Source organism: Oxyura jamaicensis, chromosome 1 (assembly GCF_011077185.1).
Source record: "Oxyura jamaicensis isolate SHBP4307 breed ruddy duck chromosome 1, BPBGC_Ojam_1.0, whole genome shotgun sequence".
Lineage (NCBI taxonomy): Eukaryota > Metazoa > Chordata > Aves > Anseriformes > Anatidae > Oxyura > Oxyura jamaicensis.
The window spans coordinates 6,111,624-6,133,231 of record NC_048893.1 but is presented as its reverse complement, the minus strand read 5'-3'; the positions used below and the strand labels follow the sequence as shown (position 1 = coordinate 6,133,231).

The 21,608-nt window shown below is 41.1% G+C and overlaps 1 protein-coding gene across 5 annotated transcripts in view; it reads right to left on the bottom strand.

The window, feature by feature from the left end:
• CAMK1D (calcium/calmodulin dependent protein kinase ID) overlaps positions 1-21,608 on the bottom strand; it is a 217,690-nt gene that overhangs the window by 24,814 nt on the left and 171,268 nt on the right. For all 5 annotated transcript variants that reach the window (XM_035317413.1, XM_035317419.1, XM_035317399.1 and 2 more), the window contains exons 4-6: positions 19,950-20,088; positions 15,395-15,521; positions 6,699-6,774 (exon numbers count right to left, since the gene is read on the bottom strand). In XM_035317413.1, coding sequence (XP_035173304.1) covers positions 6,699-6,774; positions 15,395-15,521; positions 19,950-20,088 — 342 coding nt within the window. The remainder of the gene's footprint in view (positions 1-6,698; positions 6,775-15,394; positions 15,522-19,949; positions 20,089-21,608) is intronic.

Sequence of the window (21,608 nt, the reverse complement as noted above, 5' to 3'; positions counted from 1 at the left end):
CTTCCCAAACTCCTTGGTGTGCCTTGGGTATCTACTCGTCTGGGTATCTGAGCACCTTAGCAGTGGCAGGATGAGCCCTGTGATCACCCCCGAGTTTTACCCCAAGGCTCCCATCTCTGCAGCTTCAGTGATGAGTGGGAAGGGCTTGAGAAGCGTTGGCCACTGTTCCTGGTTGTGGACAGGGACATCCCTACAAGCCAGCCCACTGCCCAAGAGTAGGCTGAGCACAGGGCAAGGGTTGGTCCTGGTTCAGCTGGAGACAACAGGGGGACAAATGTCCAAAAACAGGTGTCCCAAGGATGTTCCTCTAGGAGGCAAACCACTGAGGACCTACAGTAGAGAGCATTAGAGAAGGAAACGAGCTCCCTAGGACAGAGGAGGTGGCACATGGGAGGGAAATGCTCAGGCATCCCGGCACACGGATGTGGTGAGAGGCAAAATATTGCTGTCCTTTACCTTAAAATCAGAGTTTGAGAAGACACAGAGGTTTAATGTAATTTATAGCCAGCACTGGCTTTGCAGCAAGGGATGGGAAAGCCCCAGTAAATTAGCCCAACAAACAATTTATGGCTGGAGGAAATTTTACTGGACTTCCAAAGACTGGGCCATCTTCCAAAGTCCATAATAAGTTTTTATTTAATACTTATAGAATCAAAATCCCACCAACTTCATTTCCATCTGCTGGGATGTTTCTGTGTGAAAAAAATGACCTCACTATCAGAGGGTCTGCTGCTTTTATTTAGATATGCAGAAATACAAAAATATCCTCTCTGTCTTCAATGTGAAAAAATCCTGCCTAGTCCTGGGGGAACTTCAGACAGCTATTAGTTATCATCATTTTCTAGCAGTTTCACCAAATAAAAGCTTTTTAGAATGATTTAACAACCTTACAGTATCAGCAACAGATCTTCCCTCAACCTCCTATTCCCAGTCTTGCCTTAAAAGAGAATGGGATGCAGATAAAAAATAAAAAATAAACACAGGTGGATGCACAAATGAAAGATACTGCCAGAAGTCATTTCTAGAAGCCATCAGGAGAGCACAGTAAGAATACCGGGAATGCCTTCTTGCAGGGAAAGCAAATTCATGCAAGCTCCCATTACACACTGGGGTGATGCTAAAGGCTAAATAACCCATTCTCATGGGCAGTGTCCAGCTTGCAATGCAGGAGGCGTTTACAAACATTTTTTTTAGAGAGACTAGAGCAAAGAATTCAGTAAGTGCCCCAAGACCTGAGATGTATGGTGTGGGAAGTCATCCAAATTCTATTTATATGGTTAAACCCATGTATTTCTTATTTTGGGAATAGCTCTCCATACTGGCTGATGCTGGTGCCCTCGTGAAATTGTGGACAAGGACATATTAGCATGGGAAATAAAAAATAAATTAAGAAGCAAACAATGATGAGGGATAATTTGGGGTTGTTTTCCCAGTCTAACTCTGATGTCTTGAGCAACCCAATGTGTCTATCTAAGTGTGTTTTGCCTCTGCTAATTCTCCTTGCAGTAACAAACAAGTAATCACTTTCCTGCTGAGGCTCGTGTGTGGTACTGAGAGGGTGAGATGTTTCCAGAACAAAGGTAGAAACATTTTCTGGAATATTTTGTACAGTCCATGGCTAATCCTCTTATACAAACATTTCATAAATGATTTCATGCACTTCTATTTGAAAATCATCAGCAGAAAAAAAATAGTCTAGGAAAGAACATGACCCAAGAATCACCTCCACATACCCATTGTTTATAAACAGAATAGAAAAACAAACAAACAAACAAACAAACAAAAAAAACAGTAATTCACTTGTCCTATCAATGAACAGAATCAGAAGAAAGTTCAAGGCAAAATGCATTCAGCCTCATGCAGAAGAGACAGGATGTGTTGAGTGTGAATGGCCAGGGGCTGAAGCAGAGCATCCTGTGGCCCCAGGCTCTTCTCCAGCTATGGAACATGTTTTTATTTATTTATTTTTAAAAATCAATTAACTTAATCTTCTTTATATCGGGTATGCATGATACCAGTATTTTAGCTCTGCAAGCTTTTGCAACCTCTCATGTGACCCAGGCAGCTCCAAAACCCAGCTGACGCGAATCCAGTGAGGTCTCTTGCTCTTATGTTTTATGTTTTGAAGCTGAACACGTATCAAAACTATCCTGTGATAGGCAGAAAACGGAGTTCAACAATGAGACTGTTTCAGATTGAGAAAGATTGCAACTGGAATAACAGGAAATTTCAAGCTGCTATAATTAGTTCTTGTGAATAATGACTTCTCATGCAAAACAGGTTTTGATAAAAACTCTGCTGGTGCAGCCTCTGCAATCTGGATGTCATTAACGAGAGGCATTAGAGACTGGCACTGAAACAAAGGTATTCTTTCCTAAGACATACTTCACCTTGCCTATTACAGAAACAAATATTTGTCAAGAGCTTTGCTGCCCAAGAAACAGTTTGTTCTTCCAGTGTCATAAACTGAGGGCTCTCATGTGAGACCAAGCATGTTTCTGGAGGCACTCAAGCCACTTACAGTAATAATAGCTCAAAACATCTTTAATATATGCCTGGCTTCTGTGTCAGATTCCCCTGAGTTTCCATCTTCTTAAGTGATAACAGTCTGTTCAGAGTGGCTGTGAGGAGTCGTGGGGGAGGCGGGGAGGTGATGCAAGTCGATGTGCTCTGATTTCCCTGTGCATAAATAGGTCTCCATCTGGTCTGCTGGTGTGGAACTTGCAAGACAACTAACCCAGCTGTTAAACCCATGCCTGTCACTGTGGTATCAGACACCCAGGAAGGGCCGCTTCCTTCCAGAGTGGGAAGAATCCCTCTTCTTCTCTATCTTTACTCCTTCTCTCACACACGCTTTTCTACAAGGCCAAGTCTATCACTTCTGGCTGTTCCTAGAAGGAAGGGGGAGATACAGTTCAAGATTAAGACACGTAATTGTGGGTTGGGTTTCTAAGACCCCAGTACAGTCACCAGAGATGGAGTCAGCCAAGACTAGAGAGTGGTGCAAATGAATGTTAAAGCAAATGGAATCGTACTGTGAAGGCAGGGGGCTGAGAATGGAGCAGGGAGTGATTCAGGCATCTGGTGCTGTTTGACATGGTCCTGGGTACCCTGCTATCCTCCATCTGCCACTCCAGAAGAAAAGTCTCCGCAGTGTATTACATTTGCCAATCCACGTGGCTTTCCTGGACACCCCAGCATGGCTCTAAATGTGTATTTTAGGCAACTGAAAGGCACATCCCAGCGAAGGGACTGCCTGCATCCACACGGGCTGTGTTGAAGTGCCCGTGTGTAGAGCCCAGTGGCACAGGAGAAGCCCTGGGACACCTGTGTCCCTGGAGCACATGGACACCCTACCTGACAAGGTAGGTCATGGGTCTATGGGGGGCTGCGTTATTCTATGGTGACAGCTTGAGACCATGTGGGACTTTGTGGGTGACTAAAACAGCATGAAGCATCTACGTGAAGTGAGCTGACGTGGGTCCTGCAGTGCTGCTGGCTGTACCAGGAGCTGAAAGATGTAGCTCGTGTGCAGAAATAATCCAGGAGGTGGTTTGATCGCAGACCCAATCCCACCCAAGCAGACTGAGTTACAGTCTGGTGAACACATTACCACACTCCTGTGGAAACATATTATTGCCATTCATTTTTTCTGCACATAATACAAATCAGGTCTTTATTACATGAAGTGCAGAAACCCCCAAAAGGCATCATTGTCCTGCAGAAAGAAATTCATAGGGACTCATTCTCACTAAACTGATTTAAGCCTTCAGGGCTGGGAATTCCCCGTAAAGCAAATAGTGAATTAATATTTGAGAAGTGCATGCACCTTGTCTGACAAGCCCAGCACATGCTGATTTGGAAAACAGCAAGAAACCACTGAGGTGAACCTCACAGAAAGAGCAGCCTCGCCAGGTTTATGGATGAGATTTAAACCTTTCTCCCGTTGAAGGTGTGTTCCTGAACCAGGAGGTGGAAGGGATATTGCTTAGCTCTGTCTCACCTACTTTCCTCACACATAAAAGCAGCAAGTGAAATCATATCAGGTCTGCCAGCAGAAAAGATCTTTGGTGCATGAACCATGGTTGAATGGGACTGAAAACCTGACAAAAAGCAGAACCAAGTTTATCTCCAGGAACTAGGATGCAACAGTTCACCCCTCATGCAGGCTGCCAGGTGGACATGTATTATGGTGAAAATTTGACATTAAACTGAACCTGGGCAGTGGTCAAGCCTGGAAGCAAGGCAACATACTGCTGTCTTCCACTGGCATCCTCCTTTCCTTCTCTCTCTGAAGCTGGTACTCAGTAAAGTACTCTGAAAGCAAAAGGAACAACCCTACCTGGCTGTCCTGCCATGGCTAGCAAGAGCCAAAACCAACAAGAAAATATCTAGGGCTCCCATGCTCATGTTGACAAGCTTGCATCAGCACACCCCATCCTAATCTAAAAGAGCATCAGGGAGTGATGTGTGAAGCAGTCTCTGAGGTATTTTGGCATGTCTGCTCTCTTCCTCGTTGCTGTGGCATGTCCCACTGGGTTTTGACAAAAAGTCAGTGAACTGTTGATTTTTGCTTTGCTATGCAAAAGGTTTTTTGAATCCAGCTGTTGATGGTTTCTCTGAGGTAAATCCATCCCCCTGCAAAGTTTTGTACTCAAGAACTTTTCAAATATTCATGCAGAATGGCAAAGGCTGTCATAAGGTTGATGTCTGTAGGCAGGGCTTTGATTTAAATAAATAAACATACATGCAAATAAACAAAGCCTGCCCCTCTTTTAATATATAAAAGCTATTTTGGGTCATATATAGTTTATGTTCAAGGTTAAATGAAAATGTAAATAATGAACTTTGCACAGAGTAGATAATGCAGCAATGAGGTGTGTCCTGGCAAAAATTGTTCTACTACACCATCGAAAAGTTATTCATGTTGACAAGCCATGAAATGTTTGCATAAGGAGAAAGGGAACAAAACAGGAATGCTTTAATGCTGTGCCTCATTGGAGCTGCCTTTTTCCTGCAGTCTTGTACAACTCTGACAGTTGTGTAAAAAGGAAAAAATAAAAAAAAAAAAAAAAGAAAGGAAAGCACTGCTAGTTCTGGCATGAAAAGGCATTTGTTTCTGCAGCAGTCAACAGCTAGATGTGCTCTCCTGCACACAAGGAACAGGCTCCCTGTGCTGTGTGGTTCCCCAAGCCAGCCCATGGTGACAGCCTGACCTCGTCTCGAAGACCTGCACAAGGTAGGGATCGCCCCTGCTTCAAAATCAGCTACACTGTGAAGATGCAACTACACAACTGCTATTTGAACGGTGTACATGAGCTTGGAGACCTGACCCTGAGCACAGACCAGCCCGTCAGGATGGGACCCTAAGCTAGAGCAGGTCTTCCTACAGGTCCATGGACAAGAAGTTATGCATTTCCCTCTCAATCCACGGTGATTTCATATGTTCACACACATAGAGATGGATTCAGATGGTTTCCTGAAATACTAGGGGTGCTCTTCTCTGGGTAGTGCTAATGACCCCTGGCACCAGGATATCCTTGTGACAACAGCAGCCAAAACACCTCTGAAATCCTTGCAGGTGTTGTCACTGGAACAGGAGAGGGTTCACCCACTCCTACGGCTCGCACACTAGAAGTGCACCCACATCCACAGCACCGGCTGTCCCATTTCATGGAGACAAGCCTGGATATAAGGAAAACCTCTTCCCCATGAGGACAGGCAAAGCATGGAACAGGTTGCCCTTGTATAGTGCCTGAGGAGGATTTCAAGAACCAGCTGGATAAAACCTTGGTCAACTGGGTCTGACCTGAAGGACAGGACTAGAGATTTCCCAAGATACCTTCTAACCTAAATATCCTATGGTCTTATTAAATCGTTGTAAAGAAGAGTGACAGATACTGAATGAAGACAAGCACTAAATCTCCTCAAATATATGGCTTCTGAGACCTATCCACCTCTTTAGGAAATGCACAAAAGTCCTGGTCCTGCAGCTTTCTCAAGCAACCAGTCCCTACACTCTTGATTAGCAATTAGTCCTGCCAGAGGAGCAAATTCAGCTACAAATGCAGAGGCGTAACAGTTCCATGGAGAAGCAATGGAATTGACAGGGCAGGAATCAGCTCATCCTCTCCTATGGGACTTGAAGGTCGAAGGTGTTGGATGTGTTAAAGAAAATGACCCTCCATCTTCAGTAAAAATTCCAATATTTTGTATTATGCATTCGTGGATATAGTTCACTGTGGTATGTAAAAAGCTCTTGTCTTCTTATCCACCTGTGGTCCTCCCCAAGGAAGGAAGCCATCACAGTGCCACCTCAAGAGAGGTGACACTTCAGGACACATCCACGGGCATGGTGCTCTGCCCTGTGGACATGGCCAAAATCGTTCCTGATCAAAGCTAACTTGAGCAGGGGAGGGAATATCTTCATTAAGATCACAACCTGAAGAAGCCCATACTATTGTACAACATGAGTTCAGGCAGAAGTAGGGGTTTTTTCCTTTTTGAAGGGTTTTCATTCATTTTCTACAGTTTTTGCCCAAACTGAACCTTTACATAACTGGGACACATAAAAAGTTCATGTTACCCTGGCTCACAGCTGTCACAGATGAGCTTTCTTGGAGCAAACTAAGCAATATATGATGGGAGAGCATGTTGTAGGTCCCAAAGCTGCCTGTGAAAACCCAATAGATACTCACAGGATGTATGCGATGACCCCAATGGACCAGCAGTCCACAGCTTTGCTGTAGGGTTTCTGGGCCAACACTTCAGGAGCTGAAAACAAAAAGCCAAACAAGCACACGTTACAAGACCAAACATTTGAAAGTTGCCAAGAAGTAGGACTTGATAGTGCTCCCTAAATCCCGAAGCTCCCAAAGGCTTTTTGTTGCCTTCCACATTCAGCCCTCATATTTGCAAAAATCATGGTGTTTTCCAAGCTTGTATCCTCAAGGAGGAGGACTCCTGAAAGGGAGAAAAATCCCTATTTTCTGACTCAAAAGAAAGAAATGAAAAGCAGGCACATAAAAATACATAGCAGTCTAAGGGCAGCAGGGCCATAAGCTGCCTGCCAGAGAAACTTTAGGAGAGTTGGGAAAAATGGAGCTGAGAAAAATGGAGCAGTGCTGAGATGCACATTCACCCTGACAGCCTCACAGCTCCAGCACTTTGTGCTGCCAAACAAGGGACTTCAAGAGGCAACTTAGAAAGCACACTGTGTTGGGGAGGTGATGTCTAAGTTTGCAGGAGTGGAAGGAAAGACATCACCATGCTACCACCTGCTGATCAGCAAAGCCTTCTGGATGTCAGAGTAAGAGGGAATCATTTGTCCTCCTGCCTCTGGGAGTAAGAAATGAAAAGCAGCAGGCGTTGGACTCAAGCACAAAGAACTGAGCCTTCTCTGACTCTACATAGCTTTCTACAACCATAGCTTGAAATTTGCTAGAAGTGAGAGTATGGCCATATATTGAAAGTTTTTGTGAGTCTGCTTTCCTTTCTTCAACCACTGAGAGTTGAAAAGGTGCTTTTTATTTGGGAGCTTCGAGTATTATCTTTTCCCTGTTGGAACCTTTCAGTTGTAAATGCTTAAACCTAAAATTTAAAATCCCATGACTAATCTTTTTCATGTAAAGAAGCTTTTGCATTTTCAAAGTAAAATGTCCACAATAATTCAACAAATCGCTGCTTGTGGCATTCCTAAAGCAGACTCACCACACGGGCTCTTCAAAACACAGTATTTCTTCTGAGTACTCTGGAGTTCAAATGCTCCACAAATAAATAAATAAATAAATAATTAGTGGAGGGTAAGACCCAGCAAAAATATTTCTTTGGTGTTATGCCTTACTGTGCTGGTATTCTTACCAACTACAGATCAGTTACTTGAAGAACAGTGAAAACATTTGTGAAGCACATAAATGTATTACAACTCGAGCATCACATTTATTTGCTATATATGTCTTGGGGTACTGGTAAGGACACTTCAAAGAGTTATCTACCTAAGCTAGACAAGCCAGCAAAACTAAGGTCAAAAGGGCCAGCAAGGAATGGAACAGAAAGCAGTAATGACAAACTGAAAAGGCTTTCAGATATTTGGGCATGAGAGTTTAAAGAAGGGACTGAAGGGAAGACTGCACAGTGCAGATGAGGGAGGGCATCTGAGTTGTATTTCCACAAGGAGTAGAATGGTGGAAAGGGTCAAGTCACAACATGGAGACATTATATAAAAAAGAAGAAAATTCAAGGGAATGTGGGTAAAGATATAGCTGGCACACAGATTGAGAAGGCTTTGGAAGTGTGGTGATTGCCCCAGTCTGCAGCACAGGGTAAATGTAACCGCTGTCTTCAAGTCAGCCAGCAAACTGGGATTGTTGCATGCATAAGAAATTTAAATGATATTTCTGTTCATAAATTGTTACTATTATTACACTATGGCAAAGTGTGAATACCCCAATACCTATCCACTGCATGCCAAAGGAGGTTTCTCTCCACTGCACCTAGCACAAAGGGCTCCTAACCTGGCACTGGGTGCTTGGCAAAAAACCTGCACCCCAGTTCCTGAGAAGTCCCTGACTCCCTCCAGGGCATTAGAACATTGCTGTTGTTTATCAAGACAAAGGTAAAAATGCTCTTACTACAATAGTGGATGGAGCTGTGTGAATATAAAAGACATCTTCTGTTTCCACCCAATTATACTTCTATTTCCAGTGGCTGGGTCAGGGTTTATCTGTCAGGTTGGTGCTAGTCAATCCAGCGGGACTGAATTTGAAGAACTTGGGAAAAAAGAATGAAGCACTGGAGAGCCATCCTATATGGCTTGTTAGCGCCTCCCAGATGACTTGGCAAGCTGTTAGCATGGCAAATTTATATTTCTCTTGTTGCTTGTTTAACAGTTGTTCCTCAAAGTTGATCAGAACAACCTTCCCAGACAATCTTTACATCTCTTAACTTAATTTTCTTTCCTGATTCGTCAAAATTCAAGTCTTCTAAAAAGATTATATATATATATATTTAATGTGCATCAAATAGGGCTTGTAAGACTCATCTCCCTTTTCTGTCCCATCCCTTGTGACTGAATTTTGTGACAAAACATGCTGAAGAAGTGAGTTCATTTTCCCCTGTGCTTAGCTGGTTTTATGTCTTCCAACTCTCCCATTATTCCAAATTTCCAGAATTTTACTCACATAACTCTTCTACCTTTGACTGTCTGTTCCTGTTTGCACCATTTTCAAGATTGGTAAACATGATACATTCCATATCCCCCAAAGGAAATATTATGCAAATGGCTCTTGAACACCACAGATCCAAGTGAGCTCCTGACATTATACAGATATGCCACATTAACATAACAGAAAACAAATCTGAAATGAGAGGATGTGAACTATATAAAGATTCTCTCTCTCTTAATCATCAAAGCTGCGTTGAGGCATTTCTGTCTGTTTTACAGGAGTGAAGTGCACCGATAACAGGCAATTGTTGCTGTGCATGGTGGCTTCACAGGATGAAGCCCAGGGCAAATGTAAGGCTATTACCTCACCTTTGGTAAACTTCAATGAAAAAAATCAGAAGCTTTAAGTAACTATTTTGAGGCCAAATGGCTGCTTTTGCTTTTTATTCCAAAGAGCAAATATACAATGGAAGCAGAACATAGCCAAGCATCATCTGTGTCTGATAGGTAGAAAAGATGGAAATATTTAATGAGCAGAAAAACAAGTCAGAGAAGCCCTTAGAAATGACAGTAGATTAGTGCCTGCAAAAGCAGGAAATGCAATGAAAAAAATCCAAGAGCTGACGGTGTTAGAGGATCAACACAGATGACTGAGGAGGCAAAACAGCAGTAAGGAGAATGGAAAAGTCAAAACTCCCATTTCTGGTGCCAGGAAAACACCAGCTGAGCAGAAAGAAGACAGGAAAACCAATCCTGAGTAAGTTATACCTTTCTTTGGATAATGAGGGCACTCCACTTCCAGGCCAGATGATCTGCTGATTTACAGTTAGGGGTGGATTTTGTGTCCTTTTTTTTTTTTTTTTTTTTTTTTTTTTAATAAGAGAAAAATTTAAAGGCTTATTTAAAATGGAGGTTTTAAGAAAGGCTTCAGAATAAATAAGTTTGGAAGCCTTTCAGAGCACTGTGCCACTACCCCCAGTGGGCACAGCTATGCTGATAAGCTCCCTAAAAATGCAGCTGCTGGATGCCAAAACCAGCAATCCATGCTCTTGTAAAGAGCTCAACTGATGGGGATTGCTCTGATACTTTAAGCCTGTTGAACTAATTGTACAAGTAAGTCATGAGGGTGCCTGCTCTTCATACCAGCCTCATGCTTAAAAGCAGTTCTTTACTCCCATGATGGTGCTACTCCCCGCAGATTTTGCTGTCTCAGAAGAACTCAATCTAATGTTATTTTTTCTGTGGTTTATATAGCTTCCCACAAGCTGCATGCCAGAAGGAATGATGCATTTCAACAAAGGGTGCTGGTTTTGAAGATTCCCCATAGGACTGACAAATCAGAATGCTGCTGTAAATGTGGGAGGAATAAAAAATAAAAATATTTAAATACAGTTAAAATAATCAGGGACTTGCTTACGTTGGGCAGGGACACAGCTCAATTTGCCCTACAAAGTGGCCTTGTACAAGCCAGGGCTGGGAGTTCAGCTGGTAACTATTTAGTGCCAGTTTCCATCATGTAGGCAGGTCTCACAAGGAAAGGAGAGTACAAGACGGCCATGAAATCCAAGAAAGAGGATGATCAACAGGCAGGGTTTGTAAGGGACACCATTCAGAGCTGGTGTAAGCCCTGTAGTGTAAGATCCTTGAGGGTACCACCTTGAGAGGTTGGACAGAGAGGAACCCCACACCACTGAGCAGATGGCTGGTTGCACTGAGGCCTACTGTCTCGCCTGAAGCCAATGGTGGTGCAAGAGCAGCATGAACTCCACTGCCTCCACACACAATGTCTTCTTCACAGTGCAAACAGCCTAAACGGCATACAAAGCAATTTACCACAAGACCAGACCCAGAACCCCTCTTCCACTGACTCCTGAGATGAAAAACACTTCTTACCCTCTCTCACGCAGTCCTCCAAAGTTCATCTTGTCCTGGTTGGCCAAGACTGCAGTTTGGTGCAGTGTCATAATGACAGTTTTGGTGTAGCCCTGCTGGTTTCTTTTGCTCCAGTTGTCCCTTTTTCATGTTACTGAGTCAGACTGAAGGAGCCATCAAAGGACATAACACAGCTACAGCCACACACCAGCACAGTCCATCTCAGGGAGCTGAGCAGCTCCACTGTCACCAGCCTGTGCCTTGATGAGAGTGGTTCCCATGCTTTATTTTTACTTTATTACTCATGTTACAGCCTAAACAATTCCTGGGGTTGCTTTTTGCTAATAAGGATATTCCAAAGGCTTATTGAATATTTTCAAATCTTTTACTAAAAGGATACCGAGTAAGTCAAAAGTAAACATGGAAATCTATTGTTTACTTAAGTGCTTCAGTCGTACACAGGGCTAAGAGAAATGTTTTTGATAAGATCTGTAACTTCTACTGGATTTCTGTCAGAGCTAAAAGGTGTGAGATGACCTCTCCTAAAGGCACCACAGAGAATAAAAACAGCAAGTGAGGTGGGGTGTACAGAGATCAATCACAAATTCAGGGTCCAGCACAATCCTTACAACAGGGAAATATAAATAAATTTTACTTAAAATTGTTTTGGACCCCAGAGCAAAAATTTTAAATCTCAGTAGGATTAAGATATTAGCCAGCCACAAACAGTTAATAATTCAGTGTCTCTGCAAATGGAGATGAGAATGCTAAGACGGGCTTTCTAACATATTTTCCAAACTTTCCAGCGTTCCTAAGTACCTTGTGAGTCTAAGTTCCATCTGCAAAAGTAACTAAAACTTTTCAAAGACCAACTCTCACAGAAAGCAAGTCAGTGAGACCTACTTCCCAAATAACCAAAATCCCCTTAGAGAAATTTGCTGAGTGACTGGAGAGTCACTCAGTGAGTTCCCAACTTGACATACCTCAAGGACAACTCATTTTCACACAGGTTTTTTAAAACCTCCTCCATCAAAGTCAATCTCTTTTAAATGGTCTCAAGCCAAGCAGCCCTAATCTGTGATGTTTAAAATGGCAGATCACTAATGGCTTATACAGATTGTGCCCATAATCTCACAGATCACTCAGGGACTTAGGAAAACACCACTTCTACTCCATTCTAGAAGGGGTGAGAACCATGCAAGCCAATCCACACACATAATTTGCAATAAGATGCAATAGATGCTACTTTATTTTACCTAGTTTAGGTTGTTATCTAAAAGTTGGGTGTCCAGTCCCAGCTCATCACCTGGACTTCACCCATAAGAAATGGAAGAACATAAGAGTGGTAAGCAGGTATGAAAATGGAAGACCTTCTTATTAGAAGAGGTTGTATTATCAGACCAAAAAGTAAACATGTCTTAATATACGTGCGCAACTAAGTCTAATTGGGTTAAATTATCATATTTTCAGCATAGGACTTCAGGATAAAGTCTCTGAACTCTTGACAGTAATTTAATCTGTAAGGCAGAGCCTTAAAAACCAAGCCAATATGCTCATGCATTACTGGTTATGCACATTTTAGACATCCTCCAATTCAATAAGATACAATTTGATTTTCAGAAAGAAAACTGATATTTCTTAAGAAGCTTAATTATAATTACACCCTTCTTTATTTGATGAATTTCTGAACCACATAGACAGGAATTTAGTGTCTCAGATACCACCATTCTTTAGAGCTAAAACTAAGAAAAGCTGAGTTAAAAATTGAAATGCAGGGAGCTGAAAGTATATCTTATTCAGGAAAATTAAACAGAAATGGCAGAGGGCCTTGCATGCTTGCAAATGTGAAGAGCAGCAGACATGGGTTAGGATCAAGTCTGGTACAAAGTCAGAAACTTGTGCAACATTTTGTCCAGCAGGATCTGACTGGATCCATTTCAGGAGGTGAAGTATAAAGAATGGTAGATATTAATGACTTCTTAACTGAGTCCTGGTGCCTTTGGCATGTGATATATGCCTATTTTTTTCCCCCAGGAATTTAAAAGCAAATTAAACTGACAAAAATAAGTAATATCTCACTAAATCTTAGAAAATGGAACGCTCTACATATCTTTAAAGAAAAATGTTAGGATTTATGTTGTAAGCTGTGGATCATTGAGTGTTATTTCAAAGCTAGGTGAAATATCTGGGGAAAAAAATACCCTCAACAAAAAGAGTTGGTAGAAAGGTGTGGGGTTTGACCATATTTTTGTTGTGCCGTTAGGGGGAAGGTCTGTTGCATTTATTTGAGGGCATTAAGCAAGTGCAGCAAATTGGAGTGAGGCTGGAAGGCATGAATGCTTTCAGATGCAGACAAATTGCAGACCGTGTATGCAGAAGATGTGTAATCAGGTGTAACAGTAACAGAGGCCCATTTGTGGGCATCATAGTGGTGACTGACAAAAATTTTCAGTACTTGGAAAATGTTGTCTGGGCAACTAATTACTTTTTTTTTTTTAAAAAAAAAAAAAAAAGCAGAGATAAGAGGAGCTGTCTCCTGTGGAAAAAGGAAAAGGAATAGAACAAATATTTTAAGAGGTTTTCTTTGTGAGAGAGGAGAAAAACTCCTGTCAGCACTTCTGAAATAAGTGGCCATGACCTCTTGCACTGCGATGAGTGAATTCTGTGTTCAGTAAGGTAATGAGGGACCTGGAGGCACTTGTGTACCTATCAGCATCCAAATCATGAGTAATGAGAGCTCTCAAACATCTCTCCAAGTGCTACAATTCATGTCACATGCTCTGAGAGTTTCCTTTCCAAAACAGCAAGTTTTCTTATATAAATGGATATGCTGAGAAGCCATATGAGATCACACAGTGCCAGAGCAAAGTCACACTCCCTCATTTTCATCAGTGCTTCAACAAATATCATCTTATCTTCCATGCGTCTCACAGGCTTATTTTAGTCGGTGCCCATTTCAGAGTAAAATAAAACATGTTAATTAAAGAGAGAAGAGCTGACAGTAAAAATTATGAAAATTGCTGTCTAAGTTCTGTTCCTGCTAGGCCTTTGGAAGAAGATTTCCAGTCTGGTGTCATTACACATGACAGTTATTCAGGCTGTACAGAGTGCATCCTGACTCATATATCTTAAAATAAAACTATGGGTTGATGGCTTCACAATGGGAAACAATTTTTTTTTGTGATGTTATCAGGACAAAGAGTGCCTGTGCAGCATAAAGATAATGGCTGGAAAAGAGGTATTCCTGGGACAAATCTGGATCACCGTGTCATAACCACATCATCTGTTTGGGTTCTCATACCAGGATGTCATTGGAGGTATGAAAATGTAGGTGAGGTGGCAGCTGCAAAGCAAAAGGAGACCTTCTCTGATGGGTAGAAAACATCAGGTCTTTCCTACTGGAAAGAAAAAAAAATCCTTGGGGAAGGATTTAGTTTCACGTATTTAACCGTGGATAAATCCCAGAGATTAATTTCCCTGTCCCTTCCTATGGCAGGGGGGTTGGAGTTAGATGATCTCTAAGTCCATTCTAACCCAAACCATTCTGTGATTCTAAGATTAATTTTACTCTCTCACCGGCTGTCTAGGTATTGTAAGAAACACTGGCTTGCTGGATGTCCAGTGTGTGAAGTGTACCTTTCAGTGTTTCCTCAAACAAAGCCTGTCATCACCTGCCATATATTTCTCATATTCAGTTGCTTTAACTTTATTAGGATGCTGGTAATATGCTCCTAATCAGTAGCCTGGTACAATCACTTCTGAATGGACAAAATATTGAACTATATATATGATTAGAAATAATTTGATACCACCGAGAAAGGTTCATGGGTCTAAAAAGCTTTTACATATTATATCACAGAGATAGTAACTTAGTGGGGCTGAAAATGTCTGAATAAATGTAGCTCTTTCATTTTACTGTCTTCTATCAGGGGAATCTGGGAAACGTTATTCTTTGTGATTAAAATTATATGCTATATCATGCGAAGCGTCTTGGTTTTATAGGTGTTTGCAGAACCAAGGTATTTGACTACATTCTTCATATGTTTTTAATTTAGGTACAGGCAGAGGCTTTAAGAAGAGTCCTTTTGCAAAGAAATGAAAGCTAATCCCACATCCTGAGCTGGACTGCAAGATTGGGATCCAAGGGAGAAGAGTATACAGCACACAACACGAGCAACTTCTGAAATCTCTAGGTCTAGCAAACACCTGTAAAATCTCCATAGTGCACAAGTTAAGCACTATGTATTGGGACTAGAAAACAAGATTGTTCATTTGTTTGTTTGTAACTACCGTGTTTTTCAGCATGTTTCTGTATTGCAGCTGGGAGGAGTGGATGGATGGTATAACCAAACCTCTTACCAACATAGCCAGGAGTCCCGCAGGCTGTGGACATCACATCTCCTTTGCCCTCCATCTTTGACAATCCAAAGTCACTGATCATGATTTTTGACTCTTCATCCTGGCTGTAGTAAAGCAGGTTCTCGGGCTAGAAAGAATAAGCAAAGTGGGGTTTGAATATGTAAATCCAGTAACAGCATTTGTTGGCTAACGCTTCATATTTAATACAATCCTTAGTTATACCATACACTAGCATAATTCAGTCCCCCTAAGTCCTACAGATTTGCTTGTACAATCCATATGGAGAACATCTCCAGACTCCTGTGTGGTGACTTATGGGAGAAGCCGACACCTTGTGCTTTGAATAACTTGTCTGTCATCATGAACTTCTCCTTTGGCACCCCAAATATGAACTAATCCTCATCTCTTACTCGGGAGGTGTGTCCAACATGTCAAAAGAAAAGAAAAAAGAGGCAAAAGAAAAGAAAAATGAAAGAAAATGAAAGAAAAAGGAGAAAATGAAAGAAAAATGTAAGAAAATAAAAAGGAAAAGGAAAACAGTAGGTACAAAGAGAATGTTTACATTTTTTCCACTGGAAATCAATGGTTATTAAAGAGGAAATGCCTTTAGAGTTAACATAGTTGTGCAAGGATGTTTTAGCTAGAGCTGATTAGGAAAAATACTGCAGAACTGAGCACAGTGACTTGTTTATGCTGAGAGAAAACAAGACTCACTCCACAAAGACCTGGTGGTTTACATCAGTATCAGCAAGTTGGAACGTCCAACCAACCTCCACGTGCCAATGTGCTAGTTCTCCATCCATAAATTGTGAATATCCTACAGCAAACCTCTCACTAGGTGCTGCAAGAGCACACTTTTTGGGGGCTATTCCCCTGCTTAACATCTGGACTTCCAAAAATGTTTAGCCTCTGCTGGCACCCTGACAGCCTGGTGGTAACAGCAAGGCATCACACTGCATGGACCATGGAGTCTTTATCAATAAAAATTATGGATACCCAATACTTTAACATAACCCTCGTGTGGACTTCTTGCCCAGAAGCTGGTACTAACACCTATGCACATGCATTTTGTCTATCAGCCTGTTGTGTGCTTCAGCTGTGATTTTCCGGAAAATGGCAAGAAGCAGCTGGGGCCATGCAACATCATTAAATTCCTTGGGATATATCCAAGCTTGGATGTATGAGGAGGAGCAATCACGTTGCAGCAGCCCTGGCATCTGTCTTCCCTTCTCCTTCACCATAAAACCTCCTTCTTTGGAAAAAGAGGTATGAAATGAAGGGGGCAGACATGGCCTCCAACCAACTCTGAGGTTCCTGTTCAACCTCAAGCAGAGTTAAAGCACTTTCTGACTGCCCTGGTTGCAGCATAAAGCCACATAGTGATGGTTTCATCCACGTGACATGATGACAACTGAGGATTTACAAGCTAAGGGAAAGCTGCAGCCGCAGCTGTGAACCAGCTGGGACTGAGGCAAAAAGGGAAAGAACTCTGTTCGTAGAAATAAAATAATTATAGAGTGGTAACAGTCATGTTCTTTCTTATACCTCATAAGTCCAGTGCATTAGCTGGCCTTTATATACCTTCCTGAACAACCTGCAGCCCTTTTCCAAACTCATGCCATCCCTTGAGCCTGCCACTACAAGTTTTTCTCTTTGTGCTCTCCCTGCTGCCTCCAGCCAGTGAAAACCTTACCAGTTTCAAAATGCAGGCAGAAATTCTAGATTGTAGAACTAAACAGAAAAGCAATGTCTCTGGTATTGATCAGCTGAAGGGCAGGTAGAGTTGGTATTAAGGGAAAGACAAATATTTCCTAATGATTTCCACTTACTCATCTCAGGTTCTCCATTTACTCGTGTTTACCTAGGCCAAGAACCCCCCACAATTGAAAATTAAACTTCTTTTAATACCTCTTTAAATCAATTCCACTTTCTATAAAATGAGCTGGTCAGTTCCAAAACTGTTAATAAGATGGCTTTGTACCAAGCAGAACTGCTCCAGCTTCTCACTCCTTTTGCCAATGCTGGACTTCACTGGACTTCATCTGCTGCCATCTCTTGTTAGCTTCTGCTACTTTATTGAGATTAGAGACTTGGAGCACAGATTTGCTTCTCCTAAATACAGCAAGTACTATTTTGGTATATGAATAACACATAATTGCAATAAATAATAGTTACAAATATTTCAAGGACTGCATTTTTACAGAGTGGATTCTTTCCCAGAGATTCATTGGGGGGGATCACAGTTTGATACCTGCACTTATCTTGAAATTTTGAAACCACAAAAAGCCTTATTACATTCCTATTTTTGCCATCATGGAATGTTTGCGTTAACAGAAATTTCACAGCAGGTGTTCCTCATATAGCATATTTTATGAGTCATTTTAACAACAGATTTGCTACTGACAAACACTTGCAAACAAAAAGAAAGAAAAAGAAGAGCTAGCCTTTGCCCCAAAATACAGCTGAAGAATGAGATTCATTTGATCTAAATTCATCATGTCCTTAAATAAACTCTTGAAGCAATTAGTAGATTAATCCACTTTCCATTTCCAAATATTTCATGTTTTATTATGGGAACATTTAATAAGATTAATCTGTTTTAAAATAAGAGATACCATTCTCTGACTCTGTGATTCTGTAATTTCAAGAGCTACAGCATCCCCTTAAAAGATAGATAGGAATAGTAGAGTTCATACAGAGGAGCATCTGAATTAAGACTAGACCTTCCACCAAAGTCTCCCACAGCAGAAAGAGGTCTGAAGTTACTTCTTGCAAATTGAATCTGGGTGAAAGTTGGACATGAAATAACTAAACAACACTTCAATACTGGAGCACTGAGGAACTTTAGTAATGAGAATGTTTTAACGTCCTTCAGAGTGAAAGCTGGAAATGAATGGGAAATATGGGAAGCAGTTGAAGGCTGCAGGAGACAGAAGAATAAGAGTAACTGGAGTCTCCTTGAAACAACCAACCAACCAACCAACCAAATATATATATATATATATAACAAACAAACAAACAAAACCTAAACTTTATTTGGGACTTTTAGGACAATGCCAAATTGTCCTAAAAAATTGTCCTGCACAATGCCAAAGCGGAAACACTGATCTGGGGGACATTATTTTCCTCCAGCAGATTCAATATTTTTCTTTAAAATGCATGACCCATGATTCACATCAGCAGAGGGAAAAAGATGCATTGAATTTTTCCCAAATTAAGGCCAGGGCAGCCTGGCTTGGGCTCTGCTCCACCTTAGAGAGCTGTGCTGCTGATGGCCACAGTGGTAACGGACTCTGCTTTGGCCCTGCTGCATCACAGTTTGGAACAATCCCAGGATGTGTTATTTTACCCAAGCAGCATTTCTTATCAGTACTAATTTTGGAGGAGATAAAAAAGCAAATAAATAATATCTCTCATCACTATGATTTTTCATCTATCTTAAGGCAAAATTATGAGGTCACATTCCAGGCACTACAGATTTCACTAAGAGGATGTGCCAAAACTGCCAGCTTTCAGTGTAATACCAGATGGCAATAGAAAATAAAACAATACCTTTAAAATAAATGTAATTAAAATTGTATTTAAATATATATATATATTTTTTTAAAGAAAGACTTCTTTGTGGCTCATGACTCCTTTAATATTCATTCAGCCTTTATACTATTTGACCTGTTTGGTCAAATTCCACTATCGTTATGTGAGGATGGTTCAAGACCATAGCAACAACATTCAAGGCAACTCATATTTCTAGCATCTCTCCAAAACAAAAACAATGGTGTTGTTTTGTTCACAGAATTTTTAGTTTAATTTTTAGCTTTCTTTTGACATTTATATCTTTTACACATGCCTACTGTTAATTTATTATTTAAGATGGTTAAAACCAGGAGGGCTTAGCTGTGTATTATGAAATCCAGGCCTTTCTGTTTATCTTAATGACATTTTGAGATACAAAGAGAAAACAAAACAAAAATAATGTTTGCTTATTTGTATGTTGTTTGTTTGTTTGTTGATGGTGATGGTTTTTACCAGCAAAGCTGAGGTTTCTGATGTGATAACATGGCATAGCAGAAAGGATGATTATCTTAAAATCACACAGTCACAAAATGCTCCTTAGAAGAATCCTTGCTGTGAAAAGTGTCTCCAGAAACACTGGACTAAATAGTATGATAGAAAATTTTTCAACTTTCCCACACGATTTCTAGCTATTAATTATTTTAAAGTAAAATAAACATGGCACTGCAAATCTACAAGATAGAGTGCAGCAGTAAACACATCCCAGCTGAGTGTCTTGTCTTAATGTAATGTTTTGGGTTTTAATGAATACCTTTTTCTCCACATCATACATGCAGAACGCCCATTGACTATAACAGCATTGATTGCAAGAGTCCTCATTAAAACCAATTACAATGGAAGGATACATAGCCCTTAGAGCATACCTCTTATGGCAAATCATTACTGTAACAGCCATCCCAGGGGAGGTTGGACTTAGATGCATTAAACTTGCATAATTATGCAAAATTTATTAACACTGCCTAGTCAAGCTGCGTGGTCATACCTTGAGGTCCCTGTGGACGATACCCATTCGGTGCAGGTAGTAGACAGCATCCAGGACCTGCCGGATCAGGGTGCTCGCATCCTTCTCGGTGTAGAACCCCTTCTCAACGATGCGGTCGAAAAGCTCTCCCCCAGATACTCTGGAAAACATAACGGGATACAGAGGCATGAGGACATGCTTTTTAAGATGCTTTATACCTCTCTAAACAATGGCCAAGGACAAGCAGTATCTTGGCAGGACAAGCACGTGTCCACCTGGAGCTCCAGGGACTCTCCAAATCAGCCAGCAAGCATTTGGTTGTGGTTTCCTCAAAGTCCAAGGACTGGACCAGAAGAGCAGCAAGGAGCAAATAGAAGACATAACAGAACTAAACGAGAGATAACCATGTTACAAAGGAAAATAAAACCACCTTCCACCAAAGAGTGGTCAAAGACTTCCTAGGACTTACAGATGGAAGTCATAACTCTCTGCCTTAGGAAGAGCCAGGGGGAGCAGACAATATTTTCCACCCTAGTGAATTCACCTAGTATAGGAGAATAAGTTGTAGAGGTGAATTCAATCTGCCCTTGCCCACTGATACCTGTCTCAGTGGAGACTGTGATGTTCCCCACTAGTATGAGCCTTTGGGGGTCAGGTTTTGATCTGCTGACCAAGGCTTGGGTTGGAGACATGGTCCCACTCCCCTTTCCCCATAGGCAAGTGAAATGCATACAGTACGCACTGCTTATAGAGCATTAGTAAATTAGTATTTCCCCATAAATGTATGTTCATTTATCTGCAGCCACAAAACCTTTAGTCAAATGCCTTTTACTTGAGCACAGCCTCTCTCTGCCTGGCATTGATGGCAGAAGTTTATTGATGAAGGAGCACAGATTATGAGTGCAATTAATCACCAGATGACACAGATGAGGAAAGGATTCCACTACTCGAGAGGAAAGAAAATAAAACCTTGACATCTCACTATTTAATGTCTGCTATATTATACTTTTACTCTGCCCTGCTAGAAATAACACATTCTGAACCCAATCTTAAATAAAGAATGGACACATTAAAACTCCCTGGAGGAATACTGGGGGAAACAAAAGAGGAAAGAAATGTCTGAGTAATTGAAATAATAAAACTGTCAGCAAAAGACTGCCCTATTAGGGTAAATAAAATATTTCCATTTTAACAAGCAAAGCCTATTAAAAAATAAAATGAATGTGATATGTTTTTTCAGCAAGTTGCACCACTTAGCATATCATAAATAGCACTGTAAAACTTTCTTTAAAAACAAACCTAATAAAGGGAAAATAATAAATGATTACAGTCATTAAATACATATGGACTGCGAGTTTGCTATTATATGAACACTAGGTAATTCAGCAGCAGCCACTCCAGGCAATAATCTGCCTGAATAATGCCATGAAGTCACTTCCTAGGGAAGTTTGGAGCCTGAATGCATGAGAAAGCTACCACTAAAAATGAGCACATTCAACTTCAAAATTGAAAAGCAGTCTGGGAAGGAAAAAAAAAAAAAAAAAAAAAAAAAAAAAAAAAAAAAAAAGGATAATCCCCCCTATTAAGTGTTAGGCAAACAGACCAAATAGTCTGCTAAAATATTGGCATTACGCTGAAGTTCTGCAATACAGGTGAAGTTCACCCAGGAGCCCCATGGCT